The sequence below is a fragment of the Hoplias malabaricus genome, chromosome 2 (assembly GCF_029633855.1).
Source record: "Hoplias malabaricus isolate fHopMal1 chromosome 2, fHopMal1.hap1, whole genome shotgun sequence".
Classification (NCBI taxonomy): domain Eukaryota; kingdom Metazoa; phylum Chordata; class Actinopteri; order Characiformes; family Erythrinidae; genus Hoplias; species Hoplias malabaricus.
The window spans coordinates 24,685,291-24,705,062 of NC_089801.1; the positions used below are offsets into that span (position 1 = coordinate 24,685,291).

Genomic DNA, 19,772 nt, shown 5'->3' on the forward strand with positions numbered 1-19,772 from the left:
GGATAAAAAATAATTTAATTAAATTAACATTTAGCTTTTTAAATCCTTTTTTGTTTTATTTTTTTAAGTTTCAATAGCTTGTAACTCAAACTCCTACTCCCATAAATACCAATTCATTTATATATATATATATATATATATATATATATATATATATATACACTCACTCATGTTTAGGAACTCCAAATGGGGTGCAGTTCCTAATTCCTCTATTTACCGGTATAGAAAAACAGGAAGTCTTATTTGGGCATCATAATAGCATTTTAATTAAAAACGAATTACAGAGAAACTCAAATCATTTTTTCCAAGTGCCATGGCATACAAAAATCAAAGAGTCAAGTGTCAACCAAGAACAATATATTAAATCATTTTGATATTTAGGGGAGACCGTTGATATGAAAGATTTAATTCCTATATGTGCAATTATTATTATTATTATTATTATTATTATTCACAGCTATATACATTCAATTAATGTCAATTTGAAATTAAATGTTAACCAAACTAAGGGAAAGGGGGAAAAAAGACATTCGTGAAAATAAAATGTTGCTTCAAATCAACCATATAATTACTTTTTAAAAAATATAACTGCTGAGAAATTCTCTTACAAGCAAACGGTTCATCTTAAATTAAGATTGCTTCTTTTCAAACATAGGCACATAACTTGTTATTATCTGAGGCTTCGAGAGAGAGAGGATTTCCACCTGGCAGCCATCTTAAAACAGGAGTTCAGGCACGGGAAGTGGATAATGCTCCGTAACTTGAATCTGTGTAAACAAAATCACTGAAGACAAGTGTCTGTGTCCAACCCTAATGCCACTCTCAGTCAGTCCAGACATTAAAAATCTCTTAACAATCCAATTCATCCACTGTGTTACATAGAAACAAGACTAAAGCAACTATCTCATAGAACACTGTTAATGTTCTTGTACATTGTCACAATTTTTCAGTTTGTTGGAAGATTTTTCATTTTTTTAAGGGAGAAGTTTCTTTGGCATCATTGACCATCTCTATTCCTACTAAAATGAAACAATATAAAAATAAAACAACAACAAGACCAACATATTTTATGTTTACCATGTGTGACTAAAGTGCACCTTGATGATAAATGTATTGATTTCAGGGAAATTCTTAATAATGAATGTCTTTTCCTTCACTATTAAAATCACTTTCTTAATTTAAACACTCATCTAACTTTTCAATTGAAGAAACATGAGAATAAACAGGCTAACCCAACTTGCTATGGTTGCTATGCTATTCATTCTAATAGCCCCACCCCCATCCTCAATCGGTATGGTGACAATTCTGTTAGCAACATGAGTAATTTTGACAAAACCATTACTTTACATGGCATTCAGATGACATCTTTTCAAACTCTCCCAAGTTCTTTTGGTTATTGTTAATGAATGAATCCAATGAATGTAACAAACATACCATTTGTAAACTGAAAAACAGAACAATACTCTAGAGTCAGGACAGAGTGTACCTAAAAAACCACCAGTGGAATGTGTTATAATTATGTTCTATAACTAAAGGTACTGAAGATGTCATTTTGAAGGTTACATGGCACTGAGGAAAAGCAAATTATGGCTGTTTTCTATCACCAGGAGCCTAAACCACCTCAACACATGGATAAAATCCATCTGAACCTGAAAAAACAAGCTTATTATTATTATATAAATCCTTTAATGTTTATCATTCATCTCTGGTTGCTGCATTCTTTCGAGCCTCTGTGTTGTGATTAAATGTGTGTCAATCAAACCTGAATATAGAATTTTCTTCTTTTTAAACAGGAGACAAAACATGTTTAAAAAGCCGTCATCTGAACGCCTCCTTAAGCAGCCATATGATTGGGAGAACAAATTAAACACCTTCGGGAAGGATTTTAGTAGCATTTTAGTTTGGGAAACATTCTGCAAAGCCAAAGGTAGTGAATACAGCTTGCGTCTGTATACTGCACAGGTATTCTACTCCAATGAGAAGAGCTTTTGAAGACACCATGCAGAATAAGGAAGAAAGTTACGCTCTCTGGATATAGTAGTAAACACAGAAGACCAACTACCTTTATTGTCAAATTAATGTTTGGGCAGATTCATAACAAGATGATTGGACACTAAATTGTATCATTTCAAATGGGTGTGAATTCATGGGGTCTTCACGCCTTCAGATATTTAAATACCACTTTAATACTTGGAATCCAATATCAGTCTAGTGTGGACTAGTGTAGCTACCAGATTACAGTATACAGGCAGAGTGGACATTCAAATTTAAAACAAAAAATGTGTTCCTTCTACATTCACCACATCTAAATGTGTCAAAAATATAGCAAGGTCTCATGGTTCAAGCGATTGTTTGAGTGAGAAGTTTAGGTCATTCTCAGCTACGTTTTTGGAGTTTCCGTCCACGCTGAAGTCTAGGGCCGAGCTGACGGATGAGACTGCACGGATCGCTCGTATTTTTAGGCGCTAAGCGTCCACAGAGGGACGCAAGGCAAGGAAAAGGTGACCTGCTTTCACTATGATCGATTGTTTCACCCATAGTGCATTTCTCTTTCTCTTTCCCTCTTCCAGTGATGAAAAAGACAAGCATAAATAAAAGGAAGGAGGAGCAAATTTGGCACACCATGCTGACCTGTTTTAAACAATGAATTTGGGGTTCAAGTAAAACAGATTAATTAAGAGGGCATACAAAAAGAAAAGGAGATATAAAAAAACAAACAAACAAAAAAAACGAAACAGCTTTCTTTTCCCTTCTGTCTTTAGAAGATTGCGCAGATTCGGAAATCCTTGGTCTAAGGCAAAAAGTCATGGTTACTACGGCCTTTCCAGAGAAAGGAAATGATTCCGATGTAATCCCCTGAAATCGCCAACCGTTAACAATAAAATGTGATGGGGGGATAACTCTTCGCTCTGTTCCTCTTTTAAAGAAGGGGAGTGCCTCTGGTTTATGGCCGACATTTCTGGAAGACTTTCCAAGGGGCTCTCCCAGTGCACTCATTACCTGCTGCATAACACCACTGCAAGAGGACACCCTACTGCCAGCCCCTTGCTTGCTTTCACTCAGGGGGAAACGTTCAGCAGTGCCGTGGATTTATTGTTGTAATTGATGGCCAGGCTGATGGCAGCGATGTTCTTCAGGGCCTGCACAATAAAAATGACAGAGAGAGAGAGAGAGAGAGAATCACAAACAAAGGAGGAGGATGTGAGGGAGGGTGAGAGTAATGAGTGCAAGATCATGAAGGCAGAGAGAAAACAAGAGAGGAGGGTAAGAGGAATAAGTAAGATGATGAAGGCAGTAAAGAGAAAGAGATGAGAAAAGTGGTGAAAGAAAGGAGGAAAGAACCAACAGAACACGAGGGAAATGACAAAACAGTGCAAGATAAAGACAGTAAAAAGAAGATGGAAAAAAACATAAAAACAGACAAAAGAAGCAAAGGAATGAAATCAAAGTGACAGATAATGAGATTATTGTAGAGCAGGAGAGAGAGAGAAAAGGGAAATAATGGTGAAAGAAAAAGAGCAAAAGAAAGAAAAAAACAAAGAGCCAAAATTTGTGAAATGAAAGAAAGGAAGCAAGGGGATAATGAGAACAAAGTGGAAGATGATGACATAAGAGCGAAAGAGAAAAGAAAATAGGAGAGAGAGAGAGAGGGAGAGGGAGAGGGAGAGAGAGAGAATTATGCAAAGTATAGCAGGCAATTCATCAAATTGTTTTACACACCTGTGGTTCTCAAAGCCCAGGACAAAAACAAAATCACACCTACATTGTAACCAACGATACACAACACTTTTCTTGTCATAATGTTCATTTAAACTTTTAGAAATAAAAAAAAAACTGAAAAAAAAAACAATGTTTTGACAGATTAGTTTTCAGCTGAAGTTAAAAAACATCAACAAAAACAACAACACACCAAAATGACCGTGCACACTAATTGCTAACGTTTATCTGATACACAGAGACATTCTTCACTGCATTTAGTGGCATCCTACACATCCACACACAACACACTCATCTTCACACCTCTCATCTGATCAGAGCGGGACCACTCAGGCTAATAGGAGCCAATTACTAAATGCATTGGAGTAAACCACAGCCCACACAGATGAATACACACTACTATACTGTGCACAAGTCAGAGACCACTCCTAATTTGTCTTATTTCCAGTGAAAACAGTAATCACAAGTTATTCATCTTCCAAAGCAGGGTAAAAAACCCACCAAACATCCCCCAAAAGATATTATTTATATCCAATATACATAACTTAAATATACATGCTGTGTGTGCTCAACATTAACAAGACAACTTGCTGCTGTCATTCTTTTCAAGATACTTTTAGATTTGCAAAAAAACCCTGCAATTTCAGTCTCCTCAAGACAGATGCATTCACTCATTCTCATGATAATCCAAATAATAAAGCATATTCATTCATCCTGAGGTATGTGAAATAGACTATTTTTGAGAATACTGGCAGATTTTTTTTTGACCGTTTTGTCTCATTGCTTTTCTCAATAACATTTTCTTTTCATGCCCACATCATCTGAGACCCGTAGTTTTGATCTGTATTTGCACAGTGGAAAGTGAGATGAACATTTAAGTACTGTTTATAATATGTAAACAGGTTTGGTGGTCTCCCAGTTCTGCGTCACCATATCCTCAGAATAAGCTACTGAAAACGATTAGAGCCATTTTGAATTTTGGTCGTACGTAATTGTCCTACTTAATGGCCTACAGTTTAAATTTTTTTAAAGCACAAATATAACACCAAATAGAGACTTTCAAAAGCCTAACTGCAGCGGTGTATGAATTACGTGTGAGTCTGCAAACATTTATGTAACTGAAGGCAACTCTCGATCGGTTTCATTATTTTTATGAATGTCTTCACACAGATTCAAATCAACGGGAAAAAAAAATACAAAGAAAAGGAAAGTGATATTTCAGTTTCACTTGGAAGCTCTTCTCATGAATGACTGTTATTAAAACTGAACTGAGGTGGAGAATAACTGCTGCTCTCAATGATCATTGTTTCGCACTATGGCACCAATGAGAAAACAAAACATGAACAGGGGCATAACATGGCTGGCTGATGAAACACTGCCTAATTACGTTTTCAGGCAATGCAACAAGGCACTTGGCTGGTTGTGGAAAATTTTTCAACACCCGTGTTTGAGGGTCATGCCACTTCCAGAGACATGTGTGAGGGTTCTTATGATATTTAACATGTTGTATATAGAACTGTTTTTGTATTGTTAATGCTCTGCGGAAGAATGATTATCTGTGAGTAACATAACTTGGGGTTAATCGCAATTAATCACACTTCACAAGATGCACTTATCTGTGCCCTTATGTAAAAACAAAACTGTTAAATATCAGTTTAAATGTGGCTATGCTGTTTCCATGCTACTCTACAGGACATGGTTATTGTCCTTAAATAAACTAAACTCACTCAAAAAAGATGAATAAAAACATGACACATGCAGTTTATCTTGTCAAAGATCGCTCATCAAACCTAAGCTACAATATTTAAATAGATCTGCAATTATTTTAAAAAAGTTGACAGACAGCAGCTTTAATTATGGAAATAACAGTGCGTTCCTTTTACCTCATAAGTCAGATGTCAGAGCTGTGAGTGACACCACACCCGAGCTGACTGTGTTCCAGTTAATCATTCAGAAAACCCTATGCCCTAATTGTCAGCTTGTTCCCAGGTAGTACTGTTAGATATTCCAGCCGATAATAGTGCATTATGCAATATTTTACTCATCCAAACACCATGGAAACAGATCCACGTGTAGCAATCAGTCAATGCTATGTGCAAGACTGATTTAACAAGACACACACAGATAGAAGCACTAATAAACAGTAGGATACTACTGCTTTTACACACAGTTTATGTGCAGGCAGCCATCTTGGATTCTGAACTCGTATCAGTTGAAATTTCCTACTCGGAACTTGGAAATCAAATGGAATGCAGCACAAGTCAAGACCTTATTTACAAAACAAAAGCCCTTTATGAAGCCCTATAGCAGGGGAGTTCAGCCTTATGCAAAAAAATGACTTTCATCAATTGCAAGGGAACACTTTTTGAACCAATATGTCTTCTGCAAATATTATACCATTCTGAGATGTAGGATAAACAGAATCTTTATAATACAGAATAAATGTATAAAAAAACAACTTACCTGAGCTGTGCGCAAAATGAGTTGCTCATTGGTGGTGAGAGCAAGCAGATACTCCTGCAGAATGCCCTGTTCCTGGTGAACAAAGGAAATAACAGTATGTACCCCACTGAAATGTACACTTAATTTGAGAGAAAGAAAAAAAAGAACACAGTGTAAATACTAAAAAAAAAAAAAAAAAAAAAAAAAAAAAAAAAAAAAAAAAAAAAAAAAACACCTTATCAGGCTTCTCACTTCTGTTTAAAGTTAATGTACAATTAATACTGAATATTGTACAGATATGTTTCCTAATTAAAGTTACTGAATATGTACCCAACAGGGTACCACCACAGTGACAACAAAATGTACCACTATTTCTGAGAGTTGGTAAACAATTAGGCAAGGCAAGTTTATTTATAGAGCACCTTTCATACACAAGGGCAATTCAAAGTGCTTTACAGTGTCTAAAGAGAGTTGAAATAAGAGCAAAAATAAAAATAATAAAAGTTATTTAAAACAATTAAAATAGCGCAAAAAGAGAAAATACATAAAAAATTAAAATGATTCAATAAAAGAAAAAACTAAAGTGTCATTACAGAATAAAATGTGAAGAGTATGATAAACTGAGCTGTAAGCCTGTTCAAACAGGAACGGTTTCAGTCTTGACTTAAAACTTTTTAAAGTATGGACTCTTCTAATATTCTAATGTTTAGTTTTCACCTGAGGCAGGACTAACTGATTAGATCCTATAGGTCTAAGATCTCTGCTTGGCTCATGCATCTGTAGCAGATCTGATAAATATGCTGGGCCTAAACCATTAAGACATTTATAGACCAGTAACAACACCTTAAAGTCTATTCTGTAACAGACTGGTCTCCAGTGTAAGGATTTAAGATGTTAAGGGAAAGGGTTCTCTTCTTTTGCTCCTAGTGAGAACTCTGGCAGCTGCATTTTGAATCAGCTGAAGCTGTTTAATGGTCTTTTTGGAAGTCCAGTTAAGTGACCATTACAGTAATCAATCCTGCTAGAAATAAAAGCATGGATAACTTTTTCCAGGTTTGGTTTAGTCAGAAAATCTCTAATCTTACAGATGTTCTTAAGATGGAAAAATGCTGATCTAGTAACCACTTTAACAGGACTAAAACAGAGATGTGATTCCATTAATACACATAAAAGACTGCAAGCCAGTTCTTTAGATATGAGGGCTCTGGAGTCCAGATATGCAGCCAATCTGTGTCTATCATTGCTGCTCCCAAACTGCATCTGCTTTATCTTTTTAGGGATGAAGCAAATTTTATAGTTTAGATACTGTGACTGATATCACTATAGTCCTATAGTCCTTTATGTAACTGAATTTACAATATATTTAAATGAATTCTGCCAGATTTTACTTGTGATTATATATACTTACCTCTTTCAAAGTTGTGAGAACTGCATAAAAGCATTACCAAAGTGGCCTCCAATTTGAAAGACTTTTCTAGAAATACTTTTTTTTTAATCAAAGTATTTTTAGAAAAGTCTTTCCAATTGGTGGCCACTTTGGTAATATATATATTCCTGCTCCACATTTTTGACACATTTCCTACATATTCAGCTGAAAGTCATTTGCTATCAAAATAATAACAACTAATGTGATTACTCTAGCATTTTCCCACAACACACTTGTCACTTTTCAAAACCCTTAAACGCTGTGGTGACATAAGATGCTAGATAATTTATAGAGATAATTTTCTGAACTAAAGATAAGGTCCTGGGTGCATGCTCAACTTATGACAAGTGTGTAAACATCCTAAAGCTGAATGCATAGCAGCAAACTGATTTTCCAAATTGCTGAACATTTTCACAAGTTATGAAGTAGTGGAAACTGCAGAGACGCTGGCTCCAAGCAAGATAAGAACTGCTGATGCTCGCAAGCTTACACTGTTTATACAGAGAGACTAAAAGTAGAATCAGGACAGAAAAATGTCCTGCAGGAGACATCGTCCTGATTCAAGCCAGACTCCTTTTCTTCTCCTAGCCCTGGTTTTTTTTTCTTTTCTTTTTTTTTTTTTAAAGCAGAACTGCAGTGGCCTTAATGCCTTCTATACAAAAAAGGTGCAGTTTGTTGTATCTTTCTTTTTGATGAAAGTGGAAAATGTCTAAGTGATTCATACAGTGTCCTTTGTCAGCACTTATACAGTCCAGCATCTCAATAATGGTGATTTTAATGAACAAATGTTTGCCAAAATCAAGGGTGTATCAAGGTTTTTTGGTCTGTGGGTGTAAAAAAGTAAATAATGGCAACTATGTGTATTGACTGACACATAGAAACAGGTCAAACATAAGTCTAATATTGCTAAGGCATGAACAAATCTCAAAATAAAATTTGCACTATTGTTACATTCAGGGCTTCACTTTGAAAAATGTCATACTTTCTTAACACGATCTTTATGTTACAGATTTGTTATGACAACAGCTTTTACTGCTTCACCTATTTTACGTGCAAAAATGGGAAAATTGATCAAACTTAATGCATGTACAGGCTAGTATATAAGGAAAAATTAGCTTCATTTTGGCCTTTTAGTAATCTAATTACATTACCCTTACAATATGTTCATAATGTAATTTGATCCATTCTGTCATGACAGCCATTAACATCAGGTTGATTATGATCAGTCATGTTTTCCTTTGCTGAAAACCATATGCTTATTTGTACAGTTGTTGTTACAGTTAAAATTTCTAGGCAACAAGGCTAAAAAAATTATCATTCTAAATTAAGTCCTTCTTTTAGTTGCACCTATGGAAACCAAGAAAATATCCACATATATACAAGATTTTCAATGAAAAAATGTTTGAACCATGGAACTTAAAAGAGAATAAAGAATTGCAGTGGGTGTATGGTGAAAATCAAAACTAGCAACCTAGTTCCTAGTTAATGCTTTTAATACAATTAATTCCTTACTGAAGCCCATAGCTTAATGTAGGATTGAGCAGCCCAGTTTCAAAATTTGTTTGCTGGCTGTTTTAAAAAATACTCAACATTAGACTGGATATCTGTCAACAGGATAACCCTGTCATACTTGAACCTACATCTTGTGTACAGAATGATGTTAAGTTGGAACGTTTTAACCTGGTTGATGCTGCAACACTTGGGGAAAATAGTAACAAAACTGAAGCCTTCAATATGTTCCTTTGACCTAATTCCAACTACAATTTTTTAAACTATTTTTAATTCAGCATACAAATGTCCAGGCTATAGTAAATCACTTTTAAATCCTTCTTAATGATTTTAAAGCAGCTTTAGTAAAACCTCTTTTTAAAAGGGAACTTGGATATTTTACCACCAAGCAGTTTTAGACCCATTTCTAATCTTCTACTTTGAAGTGGAATTTTAGAGAAACTAGCTTTTAATCAGCTAAGTACATTTTTAAACTCAAACATAAAAATTATAGATATTTCTGTCTGGTTTTAGGATGAATCATAGCACAGAGACTGCTCTGCTGAAAGTAGTAAATGATATCAGAACAACAAGCAGCTTTCAGTTCTGGTTCTACTTGACCTGAGTTCTGCTTTTGACTTTGGACCACCAGATTTTCTTAGATAGATTGATTACATAAGCATGCAGGCCTGTCTGGAACTGGCCGGAAACAAATTATTTGTATCCATAGATATCCACTTCTCCAAACACCATGAGGTGTTTGACACAATGACACCAACTCTATGTGGCAGTGTCTCTTGATGACACAAAACCAACTGAAGCAATTTTTAAGTCTTTGTTAGATATGAATGTCTGGACGTTTACAGCTGAACCAGGACAAAACAGAGTTAAAAGTAAATGCGCTAAGATTTAATCCAAGTCAAAAAGCAAGAGATCTAGGAGAGATTCTGATTTTAATTTAAAATCTTATGTACAAGGTATCATCATTTTATCATTTGAAGAACATCTTGAACGTTCAGACCTTTTCTCTCTCTGAGCAATACAGAAAAACCTATACATTCTTTTATAACCAACAGGTTAGACCACTGTAATGCTCTCCTTTCTGGTCTACTGCTGCATCTGGTCTACTGGTCTACTGTTTTCTTAGCTTTCTTGTAGCCTACAATGGGAAGAAGCCTGATTACATATCTTTGCTGTCAAATGAAAAACATATCTCCAACTATGTTGATTTTTATTTTATTCATTTGAACACATCGGTTGTTCTTCATACTCAACTCTCAACTCAACTCAACTTTATTTATAGAGCACTTTAAAAAACACCAACAGCTAAAACAAAGTGCTGTACAAAAGATGTTTATAAAACAAAATAAAATAAAATAAAATAACCAATAAGGAAAAACAAATAACTTAAATAAAAACAAAACTAATAAAACAAAACAAACGTCTCATGCTGGGTTAAAAACCAAGGAATAAAAATGGGTTTTAAGATAAGTTTTAAAAATCGAAAGTGAAGAAGCCTGTCTAATCTGTAATGGTAGGCTATTCCACAGTTTCGGCGCAGCAATTGAAAAGGCTCTATCTCCTCTGAGCTTACGTTTTGACCTCGGCACCTCCAGGAGCAGCTGATCAGCTGACCTGAGGCACCGAGCAGAGATGTGGGGATGTAGCAGCTCAGTGAGGTAAGGTGGGGCGAGTCCATTTAAAGATTTAAAGACAAATAAGAGAATCTTAAAATGTACTCTAAAATGCACAGGCAACCAGTGGAGAGAGGCCAGAATAGGAATTATATGTTCCCTCTTACACGAACCCGTTAAAAGTCGTGCAGCAGCATTTTGTACCAATTGGAGACGTCTAAGGGAGGACTGGCTGACTCCAAAATACAGTGCATTGCAGTAATCCAACCGGGAAGTGATGAAGGCATGGGTTACTGTTTGAAAGTGCTCATGTGTGAGAAATGGCTTCACCTTTGCCAGCTGCCTCAGGTGGAAAAAGCTGGACCTAACTACTGTTCTTATTTGGCGGTCCAATTTAAAATCACTGTCCATCTTAAAACCCAAATTTAAGATAGTTGGCTTCACATACAAAGTCAAGGGGCCCAAATCAACTGGAGGGGCTTCACAGGGACCACTGGGACCAAACACCATCACTTCTGTTTTGTTTTCGTTAAAATGTAAAAAAATTAAAGCCATCCAGTCTTTAATGTCATTGAGACATAACAAAAGTTATTTAATCGAGAATGCATCTTTCTTCTTCAAAAGGGACATACATATGTCCTTCATATTGTGTGAAAATTTCATGATGAATGGACCGATAGAAATGCTCCAAAATTACTTGGAGAAAAAAAAAATTTTTACATTGGCTTTCATTGAAAATTAAGGCTTTTTACTGTTCCTGTAAATGTACAATTTTGGAGATTTTGTTTTTCATTTGACAGCAACAATATGTTCCCATAACCTAGAGAAATATTGCACGTTTAATGAAAAAAATATACTATTCTGTGATTTAGATAAAGACTGAGTTAAAACTTCAGCATTAACAATAGTGGTAAGCAGCTGTGTAAACAATGCCATGTTGATAGCTTATGGCATGTGTAGATAAGATTTAGATAAACTAGTTAGATAAGCGGTTACAGATAATGGATGGATAGTTAGTTGAAAATCTAGGGCTGGCCACCTGTGCGTACACACCACCCACACACATCCATAAACAACCCTCACAAAAATGTAAAGTCATAATCTGGTGTAGATTCATGAATATGTATTTCACACTCTCTGTGGCAACTTATTCAGCTACAGTAGATGGAGTAATGGCCTCAGAGAGAGCTGTATATATTCACTGAGTCTATGTACTTATATATATTTATATAGCTCTGTGTGTGTGTGTGTCACACATACATACATACATATATAGTGGGAGAATGTGAGTGACAGTGCAGATAAAACCTTTTAATAAACTAATAAACACTGTCAAAATGTTCTACTGCCCTCTATTGGCAAAATGTCCTTTGCCTCTCTTACTCACAAATGCACACATACCCATACCCTCACAGATGGCCAGTAGCAGGTGAACAGGTGGACATGATAAACATACCCTCTACAACACAGTGTGAGAGTGTAAGCTCATCTGGACATTCTGCGCTGCCCCCAGGACCCATACACATACCTAAGCAAACAAACCCCCACAAGTGAGACATGGAAAATAATGTAATCACTGACAAAAAATTTGTCAAATTTTAAAACCAGTTTTAGAAACAAATGGACCATGCAGAAACAAAGTATTTGAACTGCAATCTGACTAGCACTGGTGTTTAACAAAAAATGTAAACATGACCATGGTTACACATGTCACAAACCTAAAGAACCAGTTGAGGGTATGGCTTTCCATATTAGCTCAGGATGTAGGCAGGGGCAGGAGGAGACTGAAATGGGAGACTAATTACATGTTAATAGATCTGCATGAACAATTTAGGGAACGTTAAGAGGTGTTGGTGTTACATCTAAGATATTTAAGGCATTAGGGGGTTTATTTCTTGGAGAAACCATAAACATATATAGTTTTGTTACTTTTTAGGGATTATTTTGACGACACGAGAGAGACTGCAAAATGTCCAATGCATTTTTTTTTTCAAAAGGTAATGGGGTAATTTCAGACTGTTTGGGGAAGGTTCACTGCAGATTTTCATAAGTGTTTTGTCTTGAAAACCCTCTTAGTGCACTCCAGGTTTATCCACACAAAGGGTTTACTGTTGTTTGAACTTGTCGTATAACTCGTTAAAAGTCTTCTGAAGTAATATACAACTTTATTCACATTTATCTACAGTTAAATATTTAAAGTGCCAAAACACCTCTTGGGCCCTTTAAATATATGCAATATATTCTTCAGCAGTAGCTTTCAAATAGTTGTCCTGAAGAAACCCTTGCCCCATAGGCTTCAAACAAAGATTCGCTCTGGAATATCTGTTCATTTTGCTGTTTAGGGCTTAAAATATAAAAGCTTAAAATATATATTTGCTTATATTTCATTTAAAGCTGATGTTAAATGTTATTCTACGATTCTGTGTTTGTGTGTGCATTTTGATGGTTATCTCTTACCATGGCCTTGGCCTCGGCAATGAAGAAGAGTTCAGTGAGGGCACGATGGAGAGGCAAAAGGACTGTGATGCTGGTGGGGTCCTGACTCACACCACTCTCCATAGTGGTAAAAAGCTGCCACAGGGGTCTCAAAAGGGTCAAATCACAGCTCCTGCAACCAACACACAGACAGTTTATGAACCACATTTGTTATGAACAGGATAAAGTGCAAAGTGTGGTAAATTGTAATATGCCCATGTGGCCTTTTAAGTCTCTCTGGCACAGACAATATAACATTTATTTTTTCATATTTATATTCATTTTTTACATGACCTATTCCTTCAAAATATTTTGCATTTGATACCACAGAACCCAATATCCTAAATGTAGGTCTCTCTCTCACACACTCACTCTCTCTCTCTGTCTGTCTTGCACACGCACACACACACACACGGGCTGATTCTTGTCCTGGAGTCCCAACACGATGGAAAACATGCAAATCATCTCACTGGCATGTGACCTTGTAGTCATGGCAACAATCAAGTGAGGAAACATGAGGCCACTGTTTTATGCAAAAGCTTTGTAAATCTGAGGTCTGTCAAAAACACACACACACACACACAAGAACTAATTTACCAAGTTAATAACCAAACATGGGGTGAATGAGGGTAACCTATGCGTTTAGCCTAGATACCAATTTACCACATGAAACAATCTCTAGCCTTGCAAAAGTTCCTGTAACTACAGGGATATATCAAGCAATAGTAAAAACTTAAATACACCATTGTGCTAATGTAAGATCCATTACACAACCAAAAAACTCCATCAGTCATGATCTTTCAAACAGTTAGAACTAATTTTATTGATCTAAATGAAGGTTTTCTGAGGTTATTTGACAAAATTCTATGTCAAACATCCTATCCATAACTAGAAGTCAAAAGTCACCTATATAATTTCTGAGAAATGCATGGCAAAGCCATCTCTCTATCTGCTCACACCACTGAATATGAATATGAATAATGTGGTTAAACAAAGAGTGTGACTCACAATGAATATTGAAAGTAAGCAGCTAAACACACACCTACAGCTACACTCATGTAACACAGGTATCTGGAAGCGTATTACATTCATGAGTTTTGTTTTATGTCAAGTACTATGCCAGTAGACATAGCACCTGAAAGTCTAAACAAGCTAATCCACTGAAGCTAAGCCAATTCTCCAAAGACATCCAAAGAAAGCTTAGGTAGGATGCTGGAGGTGATGTTGGTGGGGCAACCTGTGGATACTGCCCCTGTGGTCCGTGTGGATTCCAGTGCCTGACCTCTCTGAATAAACAACACCAGCTTTGGATAAGACACACAATCAAGATATGTGACATATAATCTTCAATAAGAGCAGGGCTGTTCCCATGAAGTCCAAAATCTGCCATTGCAGCCACTTATGGCCTTTTAATCATCCCCTTCTTCAAAAACCTGCTCGGTCATTCTCTCTCGTGTCTACTCTTGACTGATGTGTGATCAGTGTACAGGCTTAGACCGACTGCCAAGCATGCAAAAAACTATGGGTGTATAGAAAAGTGCTATTTATCTGTAACTATAATTAATACATTTATTATAAAATGTATATTTTCAGATAAACCATTGTTTTCATAAAGAAACAAGAGAAATCACAAATATAATCTGTAACCTGAATGATGTGGGTGTATTTTAAGGATGGTCTGAATTTGATACAACATACAATGCAATATTCAACATGTTGTGAAATTTGGTTCAGTCCTTGGGTTCAAAAACTTCATACAGTGCTTTAAACCACAGCATCAGGTCTACAAAAGTTTAATGAATAGCTGAATTCCTTTTAGTGTCTATTGACTTCTAGTTTGTCATCAGTGCTTGCCTCAAAACTCCAGACCAAAAACACATTTGCTTATTGACTACATCTGGGGTAATTGTGTACATTTGATTTTTTTCCACCGAACTAATCCTTTAAAGTAGCTGCGACCACTGATTAGAAAAAGGGTGTCTAGATACGTTTGGACATGTGTGGGATAAGTTCAGGCAGGCAGAATGAAAGAAAAAGAATTCAGGTTGTTGCCTGGGGTTACGCTGCCTTGAGCTGCACCTACTGTCTTCAGAGTGCAGAGATGATCTGACAGAATTAGGCTTGATTGAGAAGGGCTAAGTTAACAGACGCAAAGGACAGATGCAAAAAGTAATTTTCTTGTGGCTATTTTCATGTACACACACCAAGTTTTGGTTGTTGACATTTGGGTGCCTCTGATTGGTCCTGCTCTCCTATATATAAGTAAAAAGGATTTTATATTACAATGAATATTTATAATGAATACATTATAATAATATCCAATACATATACATTACAGTACTTTTCTTCACTACAGAAAAAATAAACACAAGATATATTTTGACATTGTCTAGAACGTTTTGTTTACATTCAGCAAGTTAAAAAGAATAACACTATTTCTGTTATTTTACGTGTAAGCATCAGCTAAACTTCAGAATGTTTTTAAGATCAAACAGAAATTTTGCAGCCAGATTCTAGTTTCAATAAATTTGTCTATTAATTATGACCTGTTATTTTTGTCTTAAGAAAATGCAATGTTCCCTGGATTTTTAAATACTCTTCTAACGATTATATTTCAACGGTAATTAGCCTCTAAATGCGTTCATGTATCATTGGCAGGTTTTCCATTTAACCATGCAACTGGTAAACTGTTGGAATGTTTGATGCATTTGATGCACTTGCCTCATTCATCAAATTTTGTAAAATCAAGTGCAAATTTGACAACGCTGATTGATGTATAAACTGATCATTTGATTAATGAAATTACCTCATTTATATACCATTTACTTACAACACACCCTAATTTATGGAGATGTTTCGTTAGAAAGCCAATTATAAGATGCCATTCAGCGGACTGTGAGCTAACGGTTGTGCTCATTGTCAGAGTTTGATGTCGAGCAATGAGTGCACTGCTCCCCATACTGGCCAAACTTTACAGTGTTAAATTTATAAAGACTGGAAAAAGTATAAATTGTAAAATTAAAAAAAAAAAAAATCTTAGATTCATGGTTTAGGATTTAATAATGATAATGTGTTTGTGGTGTGTGATCATTTTCTTAAAATGATATATTTAACCAATGAACTTCTGCAGTTTATTAGATGCATTAGGTGTATCCCTACACCAGCTGTACAGAGAGAGAGAGAGATAAAGAACGAACATTTACACATACCACTGAGAAGGACACTGTAGTATGCGAAGTAACAGGTGAATTGCCTTCAACCTCTGACTTCCTGTTTGACGACAGGCCACTCCCACCTGCCATTCCCAGATGTCAGTCAATGGGAGGTGGGCTAGAGTAAGGTCATCGGCCAACATCTGTTTCAAGATCTCAAAACCTGTGTTTAGAAAAGTGCAGTGGAAATACACATAAACATACAAAAATGTAAAATACCAACAGACATCCCTTCAACAGCTGAAATGCCCTTGAGAAAGGCATGGGCACTAAGACAGCCGCATAAAGGCTGCAGAAAGAACAAGTTGCCAAATTTACCTTAATTCCACACCGCTAAAGAAAAATTACTTCACAGTTCAATGCACAAAGCTTTCTCACCAAAGGCTGGAAAAGGCTATTTAATATTCACTGACAGAATGCTAATTTCAAGAACGTGGCAGAAAGGTGCATGGCTCAATTAGTATATTAATTGAAAGCGGCAGATGTACAGGTGAGGAGCGTTCATCTGTTCCTGCCCGTTTGAAATACAGTAATCAATCACACCCTGAACATGCATCCACAAATCTCACCCACAAGAGCAGGGAGAAGAAGAACAGACTCTAAACCTAAGGGTCTGGCCCCAAACAACAGGAGAGTTACTAGAGTCACGATCATTATTATTGATCCGATACCTAAATTGTTGCAAAATTTATAACCAATAACAAGGATGGCCCCAGCATCAAACTGATTATTGGGAAATGGTAATCATGATCATTGCTAGTTGCTGTAATCAGTTCAATTCAATGTCCCTATTCTTTTTATTCAGGAATATTCTGAGACTGTAATCTATTTACCTCCTGATGTGAATAGCTATAGATAAAAATATCTGCTTGAAGTAATGAATAATTTACAACAATTAGTTTAATCCAAATACTTCTATGATCAAATTATACATACATTTTGATTATTAAATGAAGTGATACTTGCAGAGAAATAAACCAGAGCAACAGGGACAGATTCAAAACTGTTTAAATTATAAATGAATGAGCAGCTGACCAGTTTGGAAGCGTCCACGATGTCCTCCAGTCACTGTGAATTTGTAGCCCCACTCTGTGTTACTCATGTCTGATATGAACCTGTAGTAAAGAGTGTCCCCTACAGGAGAAAAATAAAAGTACAAATCAGAGCACACACACAAGCAGCAAACACAGGCTGCAGACAAATGCAGGAGAGTTAAATTTGTCCTGCTTTGCTGACACACAGGAAAATAATAATAATAAAAAAAAAAGATAAAATACAGAACACTGCCATAGTTCTATGTAGAAGTAACAAATACACATTTGATGGTATGTAAGTGTAATTCACTGAACACAGTGTACTGTGCAAGTCAGATAAAACTCTTCATTTAAACATCAGTAAAACAGCCCATTCATTTTAAGTTCTTAATCTTTTAGTGTCAGGAAAAAGCAGAAAATAATTTAAACATCTACTGAACAGAGTTCTCAACACCTGAATGTCACTGAAATACTGGGCAAACTGCCATTATTAAAGCATACATTGTTTTCAGTCGACCTTCTTTCAGCATTTAAAATAAATCTTCAGGGATATTTGCAGTTTAGTCGTATATATATATATATATATATATATATATATATATATATATATATCGGTTACACTTCTGATTCGCATGATCAGAGAAACCACAAACACTTTCAGTTATGATGAGGACTGAGCATTTGATGGGATCTGTATATTTTTCAGAGAACATCAGCACTAATTATTAAGTCTGATACTTATGCTCAGTTACAGCTTCTGCGCATCCTTCCAAACCCATAAATTTGAAAGATAAACACAAATTGCTGATGATTTGTGAAGGTTTAGGTACTGATTATGTGATGCTGGTCTTCCAGGTCTTGCATGGTGTCACAATTGTCCCTTTTTTACTCCGTTTTTTAGAATGCCTGCTTTATTCACTTCAGAAATGTCTTTTGATTTAATAAACTGACTTGAACTTCATTAAAAAACAAAATAACTTCTCACTTACCTGGAATCTCAATGTCAGCCCATTTCTGGAAGGAGCCACTGAAGGTGTGAAGGTCCTGCTGGAAGTCTGCACTGCTGGCCAGCTGAAGCTCATCACAGCCCTCTTCAGTGTGGCAGCGCGAGTCGAACTTGACAGAGAGATAAAAGGCTCCAGGGATGTGCACCTTGTCCTGAAACAATAGAGAGGAAAAGGGAGACTTCAGACCTGGCAGAGGATCTGCTGGTGTGTGGAAAATACTGCTGACAGTGCAAAGTTAGAATATAACCTGCAGTTTAAGGCAGTTTCACTTGCAGCATGAGAAGAGAGAGAGGAAAGAGTATTCATTGTGCAGTAAAAATATACTGCAATTATTTTTTGTACATATAGTATTTGCAATCTAACGCTGATGTGACAGACGGTCCGTCAAAATTCAGTTTTATAATTACTGATGTTGCAACAATGAGCAAGAGCACATACAGTCCAGACCTCCTATCTAGTCTTGGACTGAAAAGTGATATGAATGAAGAACTGCAGGTACCATGCCAATTATTGCGTTTTGTCGACTGTTCAAATGCCATTCTCTTAGATTTGCCTCTTTATCTAACCATTTATTTTTATACAATCACTGTAATCTATGGTTTATTTAAAAATACATAAATGCTGCAATTTTAACAGGCTATTAAACTGAAACCACTGAGTAATAAACCTAGCCCAGTTGGTACTTATATTATATTAAATCTGGGAGAATGCAACTGTAATTAAAGTCTCTGTAATGCATATGTGCTACTTTGTGAATTAATTAGGATAACAAATGATAGAGTTTATCACAAGAATTCTGCAGAAGATAATTGTTTTAAACTGAATTTACCAGCTTACGTCCCCCCAGAGACATTTTAAATACTTTGTTTTTTGCTTACCTCAAAATTGGTGTTGTTTTCATAAGGGTGTTTGGACTCGCGGACTTGGACGGCCATTCCAGGCTCCTCCATGAACTGACATGTAGTCAAGGACAGACTACCCAGCATGCATTGACTGCAGCCCTTCAACACCTTCTGAAGAATCTGAAATGGATAGGTATTTATAGTGTTATTTATAATGGTTTACAAATGTGACATAACAAATCTGAAAATTTAACAAATCAGATCAGATTTTCCCTACAACACACCCTAATTCCGTTTTTTTCTTTTTTTTTTCTTTTTTTAAACAAACGTATTTATCACATATTTAGGGCTGGGCGATATGGCCAAAATTTATATCAGGATTTACTTATTAATTTTGGTCAATATGATATATTTCCAGTATTGATATGAACAATAAAAACAACTGAAAAACTGCCAAAACCAACAAGAAACATGATATCACTGTCAAACTTAAAC

The 19,772-nt window shown here is 35.9% G+C and overlaps 1 protein-coding gene across 1 annotated transcript in view; it reads right to left on the reverse strand.

Annotated features, from left to right (window-relative positions):
* Nucleotides 1–251: 251 nt before the first annotated feature.
* zzef1 (zinc finger, ZZ-type with EF hand domain 1) overlaps nt 252–19,772 on the reverse strand; it is a 57,368-nt gene continuing 37,847 nt past the window's right edge. Inside the window, exons 48-54 of the mRNA XM_066657406.1 lie at nt 19,314–19,457; nt 18,418–18,586; nt 17,430–17,528; nt 16,392–16,557; nt 13,165–13,315; nt 6,181–6,252; nt 252–3,140 (exon numbers count right to left, since the gene is read on the reverse strand). Of these exons, the coding sequence (XP_066513503.1) occupies nt 3,060–3,140; nt 6,181–6,252; nt 13,165–13,315; nt 16,392–16,557; nt 17,430–17,528; nt 18,418–18,586; nt 19,314–19,457 (882 nt within the window). The 3' untranslated portion in view covers nt 252–3,059. The remainder of the gene's footprint in view (nt 3,141–6,180; nt 6,253–13,164; nt 13,316–16,391; nt 16,558–17,429; nt 17,529–18,417; nt 18,587–19,313; nt 19,458–19,772) is intronic.